Genomic DNA, 17319 nt, shown 5'->3' with positions numbered 1-17319 from the left:
CCAGTCTTAAGTAGCACGGCCTATATTTGTAGCTCTAGCCAACAATACATTGTATGGGTCAAAATTATTGATTTTTATTTTATGCCAAAAATCATTAGGATATTAAGTAAAGATCATGTTCCATGAGGATATTTAATACATTACCTACTGTAAATAGTCTATATCAAAACTTAATGTAATATAGTAATATATGCATTGCTAAAGACTTCATTTGGACAACTTTAAAGGCGATTTTTCTCAATATTTTGATTGTTTTGCACCCTCAGATTCCAGATTTTCAAATGGTTGTCAGCCAAATATTATCCTATCCTAACAAACCATACATCATTGGAAAGCTTTCAGATGATGTATAAATCTAAATTTAAAAAAATGGACATTTATGACTGGTTTGTGGTCCAATGTCACATATTTCCAATGTCCAATGTCGCTCTGACTTCTCAAGTGATTGCGACGCCCCTGTGAACGCGCGTTGATCTCGCGCAGACCTCTGATGACGCGCGCACAGAGGTGGCGATGGGAGACAGAGATCCTGGTAATTATTTGCATTTATCATATTTATTCCTGCGTTGTATCACGCTCTAGCGCTAAAATAATATCTGGTTCTTGTGGGAGTTTTCGTGGTTTTATTCTGAGATAATTATAGTAGCTTAAGTGAGGATAATTGTCTCTTGTTGACGCCGGCACTGTGTCGCATTGCTGTAGTCATCAGCAGCCACAGGCGAGAGTGATGCACATCAGCCATATATATGAACACATGTGCGTTTGCGTTGCTGCTAACCAGAAGTGATGCTGAATCACCACGGGCTCGTGTGTCCGTGTCAAACGCATTCAAGATGTTGTCTTGTGTGAAGGTTGCGGCGGCTCTTCTGCAATGCAGTGCTGAGAGATTAATAACCACACGCGTAATCTCTCCTCTTTGTGGTAACAGATGCTACACTAAGTTTTGGGCCACAATTCCGGAGAATAGACTATAAACTGCTGTGATATTGTGACACTTCGCAGGCTAGAACGCTCACATAATTGCAAGTGCGCGACGCGTTCTTGTTTGTCGCGTCGCGTCGCATAGCTGGCAGCGTAGATGGGGTGAGGCGACAAACTCTAATGACTCCAAATCAGAAAGCATTTTTTTTGACAGCTGTTATTATGTATCTGAATTTGTGTAAATAATACACACTGAAATGCGTTAGTGTTTGCATGTAGTTGCGTTCATGCATGATTCTGAATATGTGTATATGCATATGCATCCATGCAGACGAGTCTTTCTGCGCACTCAGCAAATCCTCACTGTGAAATAGTGATGCAGGATCTGTGTCTGAGAGTGTGGCATATAAAATGCTGAAATGCCTTTAATTTTTGTACATATGCCATGTTGATAAATACCAACCCCTTTGAGGCCAAGTAACCTAGTAGATAAATAGATGGAGCATCATACATATTGCATAAATGTGTTCAAAGCCTCGTCTATAAAAACTTGTATAGACCTAGTACTCTACTTATCATAATATGTTATGTTGTTTATACTAGAAAAATAGTTATTATTGCTTAATATTTATTATTTAATTCAGATTAATATTTAATTAATGTATGAATTCAGTAGTAATATAATAGTTTAATATTTAAGAATTAGCTTTTCACGTTTACCATTTATTATAATATGTAATATGTTTATTTACTAATTTTATTTGGAATGCAACATTTAGCTTAAATATCCACTTGGACATGCATCACAAGAAGTTTCTTACATTTTAACCCTGTAAAGCCTGAGAAAAATCATATTTTTAGACACAGTCTAAAGCAAAAGATTGCATCATATTTGATATATCAGACTCATACTCAAATAGGAAAAAGCTCCTCAGTTTTATTCAGCGGCTGGAACTGAGCCAAAATGTTTGCTGATATTTAAATAGATGAAAAGGAAGATTAAATTCTGGTAGCTTGTGATGTATATCAATAAGATTTGTTTAATAACAGTATAGAAGACTATTTGTCACTCTTTATCTCCCAATAAAATGTCTTAGTAAAATGATATTGAAATGCTTGGTTTTATTATCACTGCTGTAGTTCCAAAACATATAATGCAATGCAGTACAATGATAATTGAGAAATGAACAAATAACCAAACTTGATGGATCATATTTGGACTCACAGTCACAAAAAAAAAATAAAAATTATAACAAGTAAACTGAAGTTGATTCAGTCCAGCATCTTCATCTGAAAAATTTTGAAATGGATTCTAATGTTTGCATTTAAAAAAAAAAAAAAAAAAAAAAAGCCAAGCATCCCTGACAAATCCACTGGGCTGCTGGAAATGAATATCTCTGACTCATCTTTTGGCAGGACATTGTGTGGGCCATGTTGTGATGGTTTGAGGGAAAAAAACAAAGCTCAGGGTGAGCTAAAGTATGATCAGTAACCCTCTCGCTTTGAGCTCCCTCCGTTGAGACTATGAGGCAAGCAGTAACCGCCACTCTGTCTGTGTGGGGTGAGAGGCGTTTCGGATACTCCACCCTCAAGGACTCCAGCGAGTCGCTGCTGGACGAGCGCAAGCTGAGGCCTGGACTGAAAGAGGACTCTGTCATTGAAGAGAAAGAGCTGGCCGAGAATGAGCAGGAGCAGCTGGAGGCTGTGCTGGGACTTCCATCCTCTCCTGTGGAGGACACCCACCAAACAGACAGCACGGAGCCCTCAGACCCCTCCCTAGACTGCAAGAAGGGTGGTGGGATGGAAGCGTCACTAGTGTGTGGTGGGAGGAAGGGATCACTTGGTGCTTTGCCCATGCAGCGCTGCAGTTCTCTGGGCACCACGGCTCCACAGTGGGTCCCCGATTCTCAGGCACCAGCGTGCATGAAATGTGGATCCAAATTCTCCTTCACCAAAAGACGTCATCACTGCAGAGCGTGTGGGAAGGTGAGAGACGCATGTGGAAATTTAACAAAGTTTAAAGGGATAGTTCACTCAAAAACAAAAATTCCGTCATCGTTTACTCACCCCTTTCTTTCTTTCTATCTTTCTTTAGTTCTTTCGTTTGTTCATTCATTCGTTCTTTCCTTCTTTCTTTCTTGCTTTCTTTCGTTCATTTGTTCGTTCTTGCTTTTCTTGCTTTCGTTCGTTCTTTCTTCTGTAGAACACAAAAGAAGATATTTTGAAGAATGTTGGTAAGCAAGCATTTGTTGATTCCCCTTGACTTCCACAGTATGGGAAAAATATGGTGGAAATGAATGGCTACCAGCAATTTTTTGATTACCAATATTCTTCAAAAAAAATTATACAGGTTCACATTAAACCCTAACACTCAAAATAATTAATTGGTTTGATTACGGTGAACTTAAACTAAATTGCTTCAATCACATTAACATTTATGAGTTTTTAGAGCTTTCTTTTTCTTTTGAGTTTATATCATTGATGTATTTTAAGTAATCTGAATTGTCTCATTATTTTGAGTTTAATGAACTTGTTTGATTTATTCACGATACAGCACGGCCTCCAGAACCTTATTGCTTACATACAACAGGTTTATAAATGCTTCTCATTTCACTGCAGTGGGTGAAAAAAGCGGTATTGAAACCGGATATTTATAAGCTTCGAATAAACGATATTTTTGATAACAATAATCAATAAAAAAAAAAAACAGGATTGTACAAAATACAAAATTCTGCTTACTTAAATTTCAAATTTATTACCTGACAACATTTTGATGTAACTGATTTCCTCATATTTTTGAGTTTTGCCAACTTTTTTAGGTTTACAATGTTTGGGACCGGTGAGTAAAAGATAACAGAATTTTCATTTTTGTGTGAACTGTCCCTTTAAGATGTCATTCTCCTTAAAACATGAAGATCTGTTTGTTTTGCAGGTGTTTTGTGTGGTGTGCTGTGACCTCAGATACAAACTGACTCATCTCGGTGGGAAAGAGGGACGTGTCTGTGTCACCTGTCATTCAGCTTTGATGAACCGTGAGTGTCGCGGTGGATTCCCCTGCTTATGAGCTTTCACACATCAGTTATACAGTTACAATGATGTTATTTCATCAGGGACGCTTCGCAAGGACCAGAAGAAGGTCTGGTTTGCAGATAATCTACTTCCTCAGTGTGAGAGCAGAAGTGCCAACAGCTCTCCCCTTCACAGAAGTGTGTCCCACACAGAGAGGGCTGAGCTCGCTCAGGCGGTATGACCGGACACTTTCTGCTTCTTTACTTGTCTATTCTATTTTATTTGCCCTTTAATTTTTGTAAACTAACTAAAAAAAACACTTCTTTAATAATCCTATAGAGAGGATGTTTTATTTACTTTATTTTATTATGTGTTTTATTTTAATTTCCCTTTAATCTTTGTGAAGAAATTTTACAAAAACATTTTTACACTCTTTTCATGAACCTATAGAGGATATTTTATTTAATTTTATTAATTATTTAAATAATTATTTTATTATTATTTATTATTATTCACAAAGACTCAATTTCCCTTCAGTCTCTGTGAAGAAACTTTAAAAAACATTTTTACACTCCTTATGGGGATTATATTTATTTTATTTTATTTTATTTTATTTTATTTTATTTTATTTTTAATTCTCTTTAGTCTTTAGTCTTTAGTCTCTTAAAGTAACTTTTATAAAATACTTATACACTCTGGTAATGACACCACAGAGAGGATATTTTATTTGATTAAAAGTTAATTTTATTTCATTATATTTTATTTTTAATTATTTTAATAATTATTTTATTTATTATTTTTATTTTAAATTCCCTTTAATCTTTGAAAAGTAAATTCTCTTTTAAGAAAAGTAAACTCTTATAAAGACCCTATAGAGAGGATATTTTATTTTATTCATTGTATCATTTTATTTAAAAATTTTTTATTTCCCATGAATCTTTCACTGTAACTTTAAAAAAACACAGTTACAATCCCATATTGATATTTATTTAATTTTTAAGTATTTTATTTGATTTTATAATAATTTTTTACAATGGCCCTATTGTGAGGATATTTATTTTAATTACTACATTATTCAATATTTTATTTTATAGTTATTTAAATTTCCCTTTATTCTTTGTGAAGTAACCTTTAGAAAAAAATTTTATTACTTTTTGACTTTTTTTTAGTGCAATGATTGTCAATGATTTGTAGGAAGTATCTGACCTTAGAGCTGGAGATGAAGTCAGTGGCAACTCTACAAAACCCACTCCACCAAAGGACCTTCCCCCTATTCTGACATCAACAGGGGTCAAAGGAGGTATGTGTCCTAATGAGCACACTAGTTCTGACTAATTAGGCTTCACCAAAAATAACTTTTCCAAAACCCTCCTTACTTTTTGCTGTGGAACAAAAAGATTTTCCAATGCATACAATGAACACAAGCAGCTAAAAGTAGTCCTTTTATGGTGGGAACAACACAAGGGTGAGTAAACAATGACAGAAGTGTTATATTTGGGTAAACCATTGCTAGAGAGAGTCAGTATGAGATGTTACCAGTACTTCTAAAGCATTTCATGAGTGAGTTTGAGATTTCAGAGGCTGGTTCTTGTGTTTATTTCTGCAGACTACACTCTGGAGGAGAAGAGAACGGAGTCGTCGCTCTTAGAGGAGCTGGAGAGAGGTCTTGCAGCGCCTCTGGTGTTTGTGCTGAACGCAAACCTGCTGGCCGTTGTGAAGATTGTCAGCTGTATGTCGCTAATGTCTCATTCCACTGTTAATGCATTTAATGCGGTTTTGGTGATTTGACACGTGGAGCTTGGTATGGTGTATTATATCGTGATTGAAGCTGTTCTGTAGTCTGTCACAGAGTGTGTGTGTGCATGTGTGTTAATGATAAACTCTTAGGAATTTTTTACCTGTTATGTATTAATCTAACAGCTGATGACAGCAGAAATGAATGTGACATCTGTCAGTCAGTGCATGTTGCTATTAAGTCTACATGTTTTGTGTGTCTCTGTGTGAATGGGTTTCATCTACTACACAAACTCAAACACACACGATGCTCAAAGTGTTTTCAGCCTCTGCGACTCAATACATGAGACATGAACACACAAACTTCATCTCCAGAGCTGCTCTGAAAGTAACTTCACAAGCTTTTCATCGTTTCATTTGAGAAAAAACTACCAAACACTCAAAGATCTTCACAACAAACTGTCAAAATAAGATTGGTTTAAGAAATTATGACAGAAATATATTATTGTGTGCTAAAGATTTACTTCTCAAAATAATAATGATAATGATGTTATTATTTTTAAGGAACTTAATATTTTACATCCATGTTTTAATTTATACAGTGCATCTTATTTGACAAAAATAAAAATGCGATTTTTTTTTTTTGCTGTAAATAAATTTTAGTTTCAATCTATAAATTAATTAAATTGTAAAAGTTTTTTTTTATTATTATTTTTATTCTACACCATTTTTGATGATAAATTTGAATTGAATTATGAAGCACAGAATGCAGAAAAATAAAATGGAAAACAGAATTTAGGGAAAAATAATTTTTCATTATAATACATAAAAAACCCAAATCAATTAAACCTAAATTAAATTATCTTTTGAACTAAACATTTAACAAAACAATCAAACTCTCAAATTCAAACACAAGGTCTAACAAACAGGTGGAAAGCATTTCCTTATATTTTATGATATGTAAAAGCTATAATGACAAAAAAATTCCATATCACCCAGCCCTAGCTCCTGATAACAACATGCTAGTTTGTTCATGTGATCACTGAGGTGTTCTTGTGCTCCTATAGATGTGAACCGGCGGTGTTGGTGTGTTATGTCGAAGGGCATGCATGCTGTGGGACAGCCAGAGGTGGTCATTTTACTGCAGTGTTTGCCTGAAGAGAAGAGATTCCCGACGGATATTTTCAATCATTTCATTCAGATCTACTGGGATGCCCAGACAGGTGAACCTTGCACAGGACGTTACTCAACCATAAAACTAAGACCAAACATCTGCAATGTCTTGATACGTTCTTGATCTTGCTTTTTCTTCGCAGCAGGAAAGCTTCTGAATCACCTAAGTCACTCTTTGGTATCCCGAGGGTTTCTGGGTAATACCGAGCACGCTGGCTTTCTTTACGTGCGTCCGACGTTTCAGTCTCTGGAGGGCCTGCCTTTACCTGCGCCGCCCTTCCTGTTCGGGGTCCTCATGCTCCGTGCAGAGGCTCCATGGGCCAAAGCCTTTCCCCTGAGACTCATGCTGCGTTTAGGAGCGGAGTACAGATGTAAGAAAACTGAATAAACCTAAGATTGATATACACTGCCACTCAAAATGTTGGGTCTTTATGATTTTATGTTTTTGAAAGAAGTCCCACCAAGGCTGCTTGAAGACAGTATGAAAAATGGTAATGTTGTGAAATATTTTTACCATTTAAACCTGTTAGAATATATTTTAAAATGTAATTTATTCCTGTGATGGTAAAGCTATATTTTCAGCAGCCATTGCTCCAGTCATGTTCAAAGTTTACGGCCTTTTTTTTGTTTTTTTAAGAAAGGGCACATTTAATTTATCAAAAGTGACAGTAAAGACATTTATAATGTTACGGAAGATTTCTGTTTCAAATAAATGTTGTTTTGAAATCCTGAATAAAATATGTAAAAAAAAAAAAAAAAAAAGAACTGTTTTTAATATTGATAATATCAAATATTTCTTGAGCAGCAAACTTGGATATTAGAATGATTTCTGAAGGATCATGTGACTGAAGAATGGAGCAATGATGCTGAAAATACAGCTTTGATCACAGAAATAAATTACATTTTAAAAATTCTTAAAATAGAAATCTGTTATTTTTAATTGTAATAAATTGTGACTGTTTTACTTAATTTTTGAGCCTTATTGAGTGTAAAATACTTCTTTCAAAAAGATTTTAAACTTTTAAAGTAGTAGCATACTATGATTTGGGACAGCTACTTATTTGGCGTACTATTTAGTGTGAATAATATGCAAATTGAGATGCAGAGTTATGATTTCTAAGATCTTAACAGCTCTTATTTTTTGGTCTTATTTGTTAGCTGTCATTCTTACCAAATGAAAAAAAACAAAATTGAGAAAAGCTCTAATTTCATTCATTTTCTCTGTGTGCACTATTGTATGGTCTGAAGAAGCATAGTGATTGAGTTTTTTGTGTTTTCTGCTGTCCTGTAGTCTATCCCTGTCCCTTGTTCAGTGTGCGCTTCAGAGAGCCTCTCTTTGGACCCGTCAACAACAGTATAATGAGACTCTTAGTGGTGATACTTTCAATTACTCTTTCCGGTTATACTGCTTCCTGTTTAGTTCATTTGCTGTCTTAATTGATTTCCATTCTTTTTTGGTTCTCATAGGATTTCCGTTTTTACCGTTACACACTACCAACAGTGCCGGGGCTCGTGGTTGATCTAGAGGCTAGAAGCACCTGTATAAGAATCCCTAAAACACGTCATCCAGAGGTACTGTAACACCACCCTAGATGCTTCCAAACATAAACAAAACACAATGGATCTGTTCACTGTGATTTAGGTAAAATCATTGAACACAAGGAGTCTTTGGTTGCTGTAATATGAATTTGGTTGAAAATAGCGTATACCTAATTTGAATGCAGTTGACCTTAGTGTATTCCAACAAAAGAACAAAAAAAACATCTCAAATGTAACCGTTAATTGTTCGAAATAGAAACTGCATCAGCACCATGGTATAATTTCCAAAGTAGATGGTAAGAGCATGATATTTTTGGCTTGTGCCTTGAGTATCAGAAGGCTTATCATCAAAATGGAGTTGAATAGATAAGCAGATCTGAGTTAACGAGTAATTCGTTAATTATCATTTCTTTGGGTAATGAGGTTCTTGTCTCTGTCTCTGCTGCTGTTTTAGCTGCTGAAGGCGCTGAATAAGTCTAATGAGAGAGTGCTGGCCCTGGGCGCCTGCTTTAACGAGCAGGCCGACTCTCATCTCATTTGCGTGCAGACGGCAGATGGACAGTACCAGACGCAGGCCATCAGCATTCACAGCCAGCCGCGCAGAGGTGAGAGAGAGAGAACATCCCAACACTCACGTCAGCTTAGAGACAAATATCTGTTGTTTCCTTGATTGTTTTGTTTTGAATATTAGTACAGTGGTCGAAAAAAGTATTTGGACATATTTTGCACCTACAACTGTATTCATGTCATTGCATAGTATTACAAACGATCAAACCTATTTATTTATTTTAACATCCTGATCATATGATTCCTTAGATTTAATTTTTTTTGGATATTTTTAGCCTAAATATTCTGATGAAATACACAATTACTGTAACTGTGAAAGGTTATGTAAGCTGGCCAACTTAGTTTACAACTTCCCTTATAAAAATTAACCATAGCTTATGGCATTAAAATTAATGAATGAATTAATACATTTATTATATAAAAAATAAATAAAAACAAAAAATGGTTACTATAGTTAAATGCACAAATTAACCATGGATTAACTAGACTAACCGTAGTTTAGCCATGGTATTTGTACAACTGTGGTTATAATCAATATTCCAAAAAAAAAAAAAAACATGGTTAATTTTCATTTTGTTGAGGTAATTTTGTTGTGCTCTGTGCTACTTGCATGTTTCTTTGTTAGTTTGTGTTGTGAGCATTTGCAGCACACGTGCTGTTAAACTGATGTTTTCTTGATTTGCTAATCATTGATATATACAACTGTAATAATCAAAAACAAACTAACAAAAAAATCTGCTTTGCATTTAGTATATGGTAATTCATTAATTAATTATATGGTGTTTTTTCCCTCAAAAACAACAACAGTGGCATTGTATTAAATGGCATTTAAAGGATTAAAATCCTACAAATGGTTGGTAGTTATGATCAGGATAAAAAAAAATGTAATTGAAAGTAGAAAAAAATATTAATATATAATATTTTTATGACTATTTTTTTTTTGACACAGACATGTTTGTCTTCCAAGGAACTGTTTGTACCTTTTTTAAATTCATGCACAAGGGTTAATTTCTACATCAACAAAGGATTAATCTGTCTTTCCTTAAGCGCTCACTTGAGGGCGCCGTCTGACATTCTTGAAAACAGTTCTCTCACTGAATCTAAATCTGTGTTTCTGTTCAACTTTCAGTCACTGGCTCGTGTTTTTTTGTGTTCAGTGGAGCGCTCAAACCTTCATCAGGGTACCTAGCCAAGTCCAGCATTGTGGAAGGTTATGATTTGTTCATTTCTGTGGTTCATTAAAGCAGCACATCTCTTATTTGAAAGAAAATTCTATTTAATCTATTTTTCTAAGGCATTAAGATTTAATATAGATAGTCTTGACATTTATATATTTTAATTCATCATTTTGAACTAAAATTCAAAAAGACAAAAACTGTAATTTAAAGGGCTTAAAGGCAATTTCAAGCAAATTGATAAAGGGGTGCACAAAATATAGCCTATGTGTGATTATAGTATGTATTTCCTTAACGAATAAAACATGATATTTCTTAAGAAAATATATATAGTTATCATCAAAACATATGAAATGTACCCTACATTATAGAATGAGCCCTATCTAACTTGAACATGTGCAGGAGATAGGTGCACTGTATACAGTAGATGTGCATGTGCTAAGAGTCCATGCATCTGCTCAATGTTACAGATGGTTTGATGGTGCAGGTAACCATGGAGGCCTTGGCTGACTTACGTCGATCTCTACGGGACATGAAGGACTTCACAGTCGCCTGTGGAAAGCTCCCCCCAGCAGAGAGGCAGGAATATGTGCACATTCAGTGGCAGGACGAAGAGCCGCGCTTCAATAAAGGGTTAGAAACAAATATATATATATATACATATACAGTTATTCTAAAGCTGTGCTGGTTTCCTCTCATTCTGCGCTGTATCTCACAGCATCATCAGCCCCATCGATGGCAAGTCTATGGAGTCTCTCACAAACATCAAGACCCATCAGCGCTTAGAATACAGAGCCAATGGGAAGCTCATACGCTGGACAGAGGCAAGCAGGTTTACCTGTGACTTGTGGAGTGTCTGTGTTTTTAGTACGTTTGCTCATTTTTAAAGTTAGGGATAGATATAAACCCTGAATCTTAAAGGGATAGTTCTCCCAAATTATGTCATAATTAATTAATTTAAAAAATACATAAATTAAAAGATATATATATTTCCAGTTAATATTTAATATATTTTTTCATAAAAACAAAGAAAATATTATGATGTATAATTATAAAAATATATATAAAATTATATTCTATTTTTTCCACAATTTTATTATTTATCTTATTTATCTGCGTCTTATTTTAGAGTCAAATCAGAGTGGTGAAAATATGGAAAATGGAGTACATAGTGGTCTTTTTTAATGTCTTTATTTTGATTTATGCTTATGGATTAAGTGCTTGCTGCATCGTAGTGGTTTTATCTAAATTTGATTTAATTTTAATTACTGAAAATGCTTTTGGAAACCACTTTCAACAACCGGTTAATTCATGTTTGAATTTCTTCACAGGTGTTTTACTTGCTGAAAGATCAACATCCAAATGGTCTTAATAACCACACCAGCCAGAACCGTCTGACGGAGCGTCTTGCGCGGGCGTTTTGTCTGGCACTGTGTCAGTCTCTCTGTTTGCTGAAGGAGGATGGCATGACCAAACTGGCTCTGAGAGTCACCCTGGACGGCCAGAAGGTCAGAAAGTGATCATTATGTCCAATAATGATTTTTTCCAAATGTAATCATTTATTGGACACAGAAGTAATTAGCCAATCAAAATAATGATAATAACAATCATAATTTTTAAACTAAAATATATTGGTACAGTATATTTACTCAATTACTTATTTGTGCATGATAGATAGATAGATAAATAGATATATTGGTACAATTAATTTTACTCATATTATTCCATCATGTATATACAGAGAGAGTGATGAGTAAATGAGTGAAATAAATGCATGAGTATTTAATAAATTTGTGTAAAAAATAATTTACATTAGGTTATTGCAATCCATTATAACAATATTTTGTCATGTTTACATAAAAAAGTGTTTATGTAAAAAAAAAAAAATAATAATAATTAATAGATATTTCCCAGATAATATTTTACACATATAATATTTTTATTTTTCACATTTTCATAGGTTTTTATTGGGGCTGTCAAGCAATTACAAATTTTAATTTCATTATATGATGTGCTGATCGAATTAATCACAAATAATTATAAATAATTTTCAAACTAGATAGATATATTGGTACAAAATACTCAAATACATTCATTCATTTTACTCAATTACACATCTCTCTCTGTATATATATGTGATTTCGTTAATAGTATATTTACATATTTAAAACCTCTGTCCTTCAAAAAAAAAAAAAAAAAAAAAAAAAAAAACCTCACATGTCCTGTACCTCATCTGTTGACTTTTCCAAGGCAGCTACTAGTTTTATAACTCCTTTATGTACCCAGAACTATATTCTCAATCTCAGATTGGATGTCAGATGTAACAAGGAGACTTTCAGTTATAATTACTGTAGTGCAGTATTGTGTAAGGGCCGGTCAGGAGTGTAGCATGTGATTGTGATCTTCTGCTTTACTATTACTGCTGTATTTTGATTAAATCTCTGGGGTTTTTGTGCAAAGGTCAAGACACCAAAGGACAAAAGTTTTCTTATCATCATTTCTTTAATCTTTCAGATGGAGTTCTTGGCAGGCAGTAACGGGCAGCGCCTTCCAGATCCATACCAGGAATGTCTTAACCAATCATTAACGTCCGTGGTGCAGAGTAACTCTCAGTACCAGGGTCTCGCCGCCTGTCAGCTGGAGCTCATCTTCTATATTCTGGAGGACACATCGTAGAGACGGACCACCCACTGTCACATGTGCCAACACTCCCAGAAACCTCACGAGCAAAACCTTTGAGTTCAGTATCATTTGAGAGTGGAATGTAGTAGACGTCCCCATGGGGCAGCTTATTTTAGTAGTTTAGTCGATACCCTACTGCTCACTGTGAAAGGGTCTGGGGTTACAACATCAAATGGCTTTAAAAACTACTACTATCTCTCAGTCATCACTAGAGGCCGACCGATGTATCATTTTAGCTGATCATTCCACACCATTAAGAGCTCTATTGAATAATGACAAAATGAACACTTGTGGAAGCCCATTTCTGCCTCAGAGTTATAAAAATATAATTCATGGTATTACTAATAATTGCAAACTCATACCTTGCTATTGCAACAATTTCTCATAAAACTCTATATCTCACAATTTGGACACAAAATACTACTGTTTCTCTCAGTTCTCCTTCTTATCTCACGTGTGCAACTTTATTTCTTCTTATTGCAGCATCATATTTCAATACTGTGACTATTTCTCATAATTGTGACTTCTTATAATTCGTCACTTTTTATAACTTATTGCAACTTTAACCTCATATCTTGCTATTGCAACTATTTCTCTTAACTGTGAGTTTATATCTCGCAGTTGCAGCTTTCTTGCAATTGCAACTATTTCTCATAATTGTAACTTTATATCATACAGTTGACCCTTCGTAAAGACCCGCCCCTCTTACTAACTGTTGCTATCTCATGTTCTCACGCAGTGAAAAATACATCACAAAGCAAAGAAGACAGTGACAGTGCGTCGACAGATAAGACAGAGCAGGTTACTTTTGGTATGAAACAGTCTCAGCTTGCAAATTTGGTCATTTTGTAAGAAATTCTAACAATAAATGCCGTTTTGTGGCTCTTTAATGTGTTGTGACAGATTGGTGTATTGCCTCAGTTCAAGCAGCATGTGAACCGATCGTCTCTTCCTCGTTATTAGATATAGCGCAAAATAAACATGAATGAACATCAGAAGGTATCTTGTTTCAACTACGGAAAGACGTCAATACACTGTTTATCAAGTTAAAGTCTGATACACCACCATGGTGTTTTGATGTCTTTAAAACAAGATACCTTCTGATGTTCATTTCATGCTATAACTGGTAAATATGAAAAGACGATCGGTTCACGTGCCGCTTGAACTGAGCCTCTACAGCGATCCTTCACAACACAAAACGCTATTTATTGTTTGCATTTCTTTAAAAAATGTGTTGTCAGTTTCCTCTTTGCGTCGGCATGTATTTTTCACTGTTTGAGAACATGAGGTGTGGTGTGAGAGCACTATGGCTTGACATAGCAACAGTAACTAAGGTGGGCAGGACTTGTAATTTCAGCTATTTTGCGAGTTCTTTACTTCTTGTAAAAACATTTCTTATCATTACGACTTTGAATCTCGTAACTGCTACTTTTTATTACTAATAAATTCTATATTTCCACCAGAGTAAAAAATAACATAAAACTGTATTTCTTTTAACTGCAACCTCATATCTCACTATTTTGACTATTTATTTTTTACTCATAGTTATGATTTTATTTCCACCACAGAGCAAAACAAGGTGTTGTAACTGTCTTAATTATGACCATATCTCACTGTTGATACATTCTAGTAATTTAATCATTTAAATGCGACTTTATTTCTTAGAATCTAAACTTCACATCTCACAACTGTGATTCTTTCCCGTAATTGCAATTACTTCTCAATCGCAAATTCGGGTCAAAAATGGAACATTTTTGTAATTCCAACCTTGTGCCTACCAATTACGATTATTTCTCGCAACTATGACTTCATGTCTCTCATTTGTGACCGTTTTGTATTGATTTAATTCTCATTACTGTCTGTACAATACCTCATTATTGCAATTTTTTTTAAATATTATTATTATTTTAAAAATGTTCTACTTAATTACTTTTTTAAAACTCTGAGGCAGAAATAGCCTTCCAGATTATTTCTAGAGATTGATCAAAGCCTCCAGTGGAGAATGCTTGGTTTGTTGTGCTGTGACTACACTTAAAAAAGAGCCATACACAAGACAGGATATGATTTTGAATTCTTACATTAAAGTCAGTGCTGCATTTCAGAGGGTTAAGTTAAAGTTACGCATTCAAGAAGGTTTTCAATATTCTGATACCACAAAACCCATTATTGGTTCTTATTTTATTCTTATCATTATCTGTGACAAACTGATGTAGCTGTCTGTAGTTGTACTGCTTGTGTAGACCTGGGCTTGGTCAGAAACAGGATTTGAAACTTGAGGCCTGAAACGCTGACAAATGAGGACCAAAGTGCGACATGAAACCTGATTCCAGAGTGAATGAGATTTATGAGCATGACGTGATATTGGAGAGAGAATCCGTTTCTTCTAGTCTTCCACATGTAGAACTCATTGTAGCCTTGGCGATCTCTGTTGTGCTTCCTGATAGAGGCGTGAGGATGTTTTCCTTCTGAGTCACTGTACAAATTCCATGTAACACCCTGTTCTCCCAGCTTTCCGAGAGGAGCGCCCTGACCTCTGCCCTACATTAACGCACACCTGCCTGGAAAAAAATGGCGCTAGGAATTCAGCCAAACAAAGACGACGCTTGGATAAACAGGAGAGAGAATTATACACACAAACTCATGTGCACTGTGAGCTCGAAGTCATTTGTTCCTATGCGGTCTTCTGACCTCCCTCACACACACACACACACAGCGTAGGATGCTTGCTCATCTGGTCTTCCTCTGTTGCTTTTTAGGAAGTGAATGGACTTTTTGTTTACACTCAACATGCTGCACATACTTGAGATGACAAATGCAAATTATGAAGGAGAACTGCGGCATGCACACTGCGTTTCCGACTGAACCCAAAACACGAGAAACCACAAGAGCGAAGAAGCAGAGGTACTCTTGCATTCTTGTAAATGATTAAAAAATATTTTAATATGTTAAGCATTTGCATCGGAGATGCCACTTGCAAATTTCAGCCGGAATTGTAGGTCAAATGACTTGCACAGGTTTTATTCATGAAGGAACTATAATGTGCCATCAAACCGCATAACGTGAAATAAACAGATAACTGTGTATTTTAAAATGGAATTTATTTTTTGTATTTAATTCAAGAGTAGCAATATTTTTACCATTTCAATCCCGTTAGTTTATAAGGTAAAACTATTTACAGGTGTAATACAAGTTTACTGATGTTGACTGTACAGTGTCCGCTATTGGGGAAGAATGTAACGTGTGTCTGTGCACATCTGTGGATTCATTCTGTTGAGATGAACGTCATGACCAACATCAGCGGAGGATGGATCCAGTCAGTACTCTTCCTCTTCTCTTCAAACATTGTGCTCAATAATTATTCTTTCGATTAATTTATGACAAAAAAAAAAAAATATACAAACGGGGTCAAATGGATTCACATCCCCATGTACTTATTTAATGTACATATTAAAAAACAAAAACACAAGATATGAAAACGAAAAGTCCCAAAACACTCTTTGGACTCCATAGTGCTTAGTACAGGTTCTACTGGTCATCTGTTTTGGGTCTTCTCTTCCTGAGCTCTCAGGCTTTCTTCATCTTGCCGTTGAGAGTGTTTCCGTTCTCGTGGTGTTTCCCGTTGCTCAGGCCGTTTTCGTGCACGCCGTGGCCGTTTGAAACCAGCGATGAGCCGTTGGCGACTGTGGATCCGCTGGCCGTGCCGTTCTGGGCGAGCTGTTGGGTGTTCTTTGGTAGCCTCTTGCCCCTCACGTACGCCTGGAACCAGAAGTTAGAGAACAGCACGAAGAAGAAGGTCCCGTACATCCAGATGAGGTGGATGAACAGAGGCACCTGGTAGTCGCAGCTCTCCATGAAGTACCACTGGGTTACGTGAAGAGACACTAACACAAACTGAATCTGTAATGAAGAGTAAGAAGGTCTAAGTGTCTGGAATACACAGCTCTTTAAGTATTAATAACTAAATGTAATATTATATACACGCAAACACATACAGTGGTGGCAAAAATGATTAGAGCACTAGTATTTTTTCCAGCTAAAAATGGTTTTGAGACAGTTATTTCTTTTGCTGTAGTGTGTCTGTAGGAAATATCATTTACGTCTAATTTCATTGTAAAATACAATTTTAATTGTATAATAAATATTTATACAATTTAATTTATTATAATATTTTAATAATTTATTTATAATATACTGTAAAAAAAAATATTTCATTCATCCAATGAAAACAATTTAGGGTAATGATTCACATCTATATTTTTTAACTTGAGCCAATGGAAAAAAAATTTTTTTAATTAGATGAATGAAACATTTTTTTTCAGCGTACATACTAAACACACCAAAATTTAAGACCAAGATTTAAATATACAGCTCATTTGAGTGGATTATGTCTATGAATAATGACTTGCATCCTAAAATATAAGATTTAATTTACATTATATATGTATTTGTATTGTATATATTAAATATAAAAAAAAAAAAAACAATATATTTCAGAAAAATATGTTATGTTTATATATTA

At 35.0% G+C, this 17319-nt stretch overlaps 2 protein-coding genes across 3 annotated transcripts in view; one reads left to right on the top strand and one right to left on the bottom strand.

The window, feature by feature from the left end:
- Positions 1 to 337: 337 nt before the first annotated feature.
- LOC109098429 (zinc finger FYVE domain-containing protein 9-like) lies at positions 338 to 15896 on the top strand. The gene is made up of 16 exons (XM_042734517.1): positions 338 to 532; positions 2338 to 2907; positions 3854 to 3953; positions 4032 to 4165; positions 5125 to 5230; positions 5537 to 5659; positions 6732 to 6887; positions 6981 to 7208; positions 8129 to 8211; positions 8305 to 8409; positions 8831 to 8981; positions 10073 to 10153; positions 10589 to 10751; positions 10837 to 10942; positions 11450 to 11626; positions 12633 to 15896. The coding sequence occupies exons 2-16, from the start codon at positions 2446 to 2448 to the stop codon at positions 12792 to 12794; spliced, it is 2337 nt and encodes a 778-aa protein (XP_042590451.1). The 5' UTR covers positions 338 to 532; positions 2338 to 2445; the 3' UTR covers positions 12795 to 15896.
- LOC109098432 (elongation of very long chain fatty acids protein 1-like) overlaps positions 15882 to 17319 on the bottom strand; it is a 25688-nt gene continuing 24250 nt past the window's right edge. For both annotated transcript variants that reach the window (XM_042734518.1, XM_042734519.1), the window contains one exon: positions 15882 to 16697. In XM_042734518.1, the coding sequence (XP_042590452.1) occupies positions 16365 to 16697 (333 nt within the window). In that variant the 3' untranslated portion in view covers positions 15882 to 16364. The remainder of the gene's footprint in view (positions 16698 to 17319) is intronic.

The sequence above is a fragment of the Cyprinus carpio genome, chromosome B11 (genome assembly GCF_018340385.1).
Source record: "Cyprinus carpio isolate SPL01 chromosome B11, ASM1834038v1, whole genome shotgun sequence".
In the NCBI taxonomy this organism is placed as follows: domain Eukaryota; kingdom Metazoa; phylum Chordata; class Actinopteri; order Cypriniformes; family Cyprinidae; genus Cyprinus; species Cyprinus carpio.
Note: the sequence above shows the minus strand (reverse complement) of the source record. Positions and strands in the feature narration are given on the sequence as shown.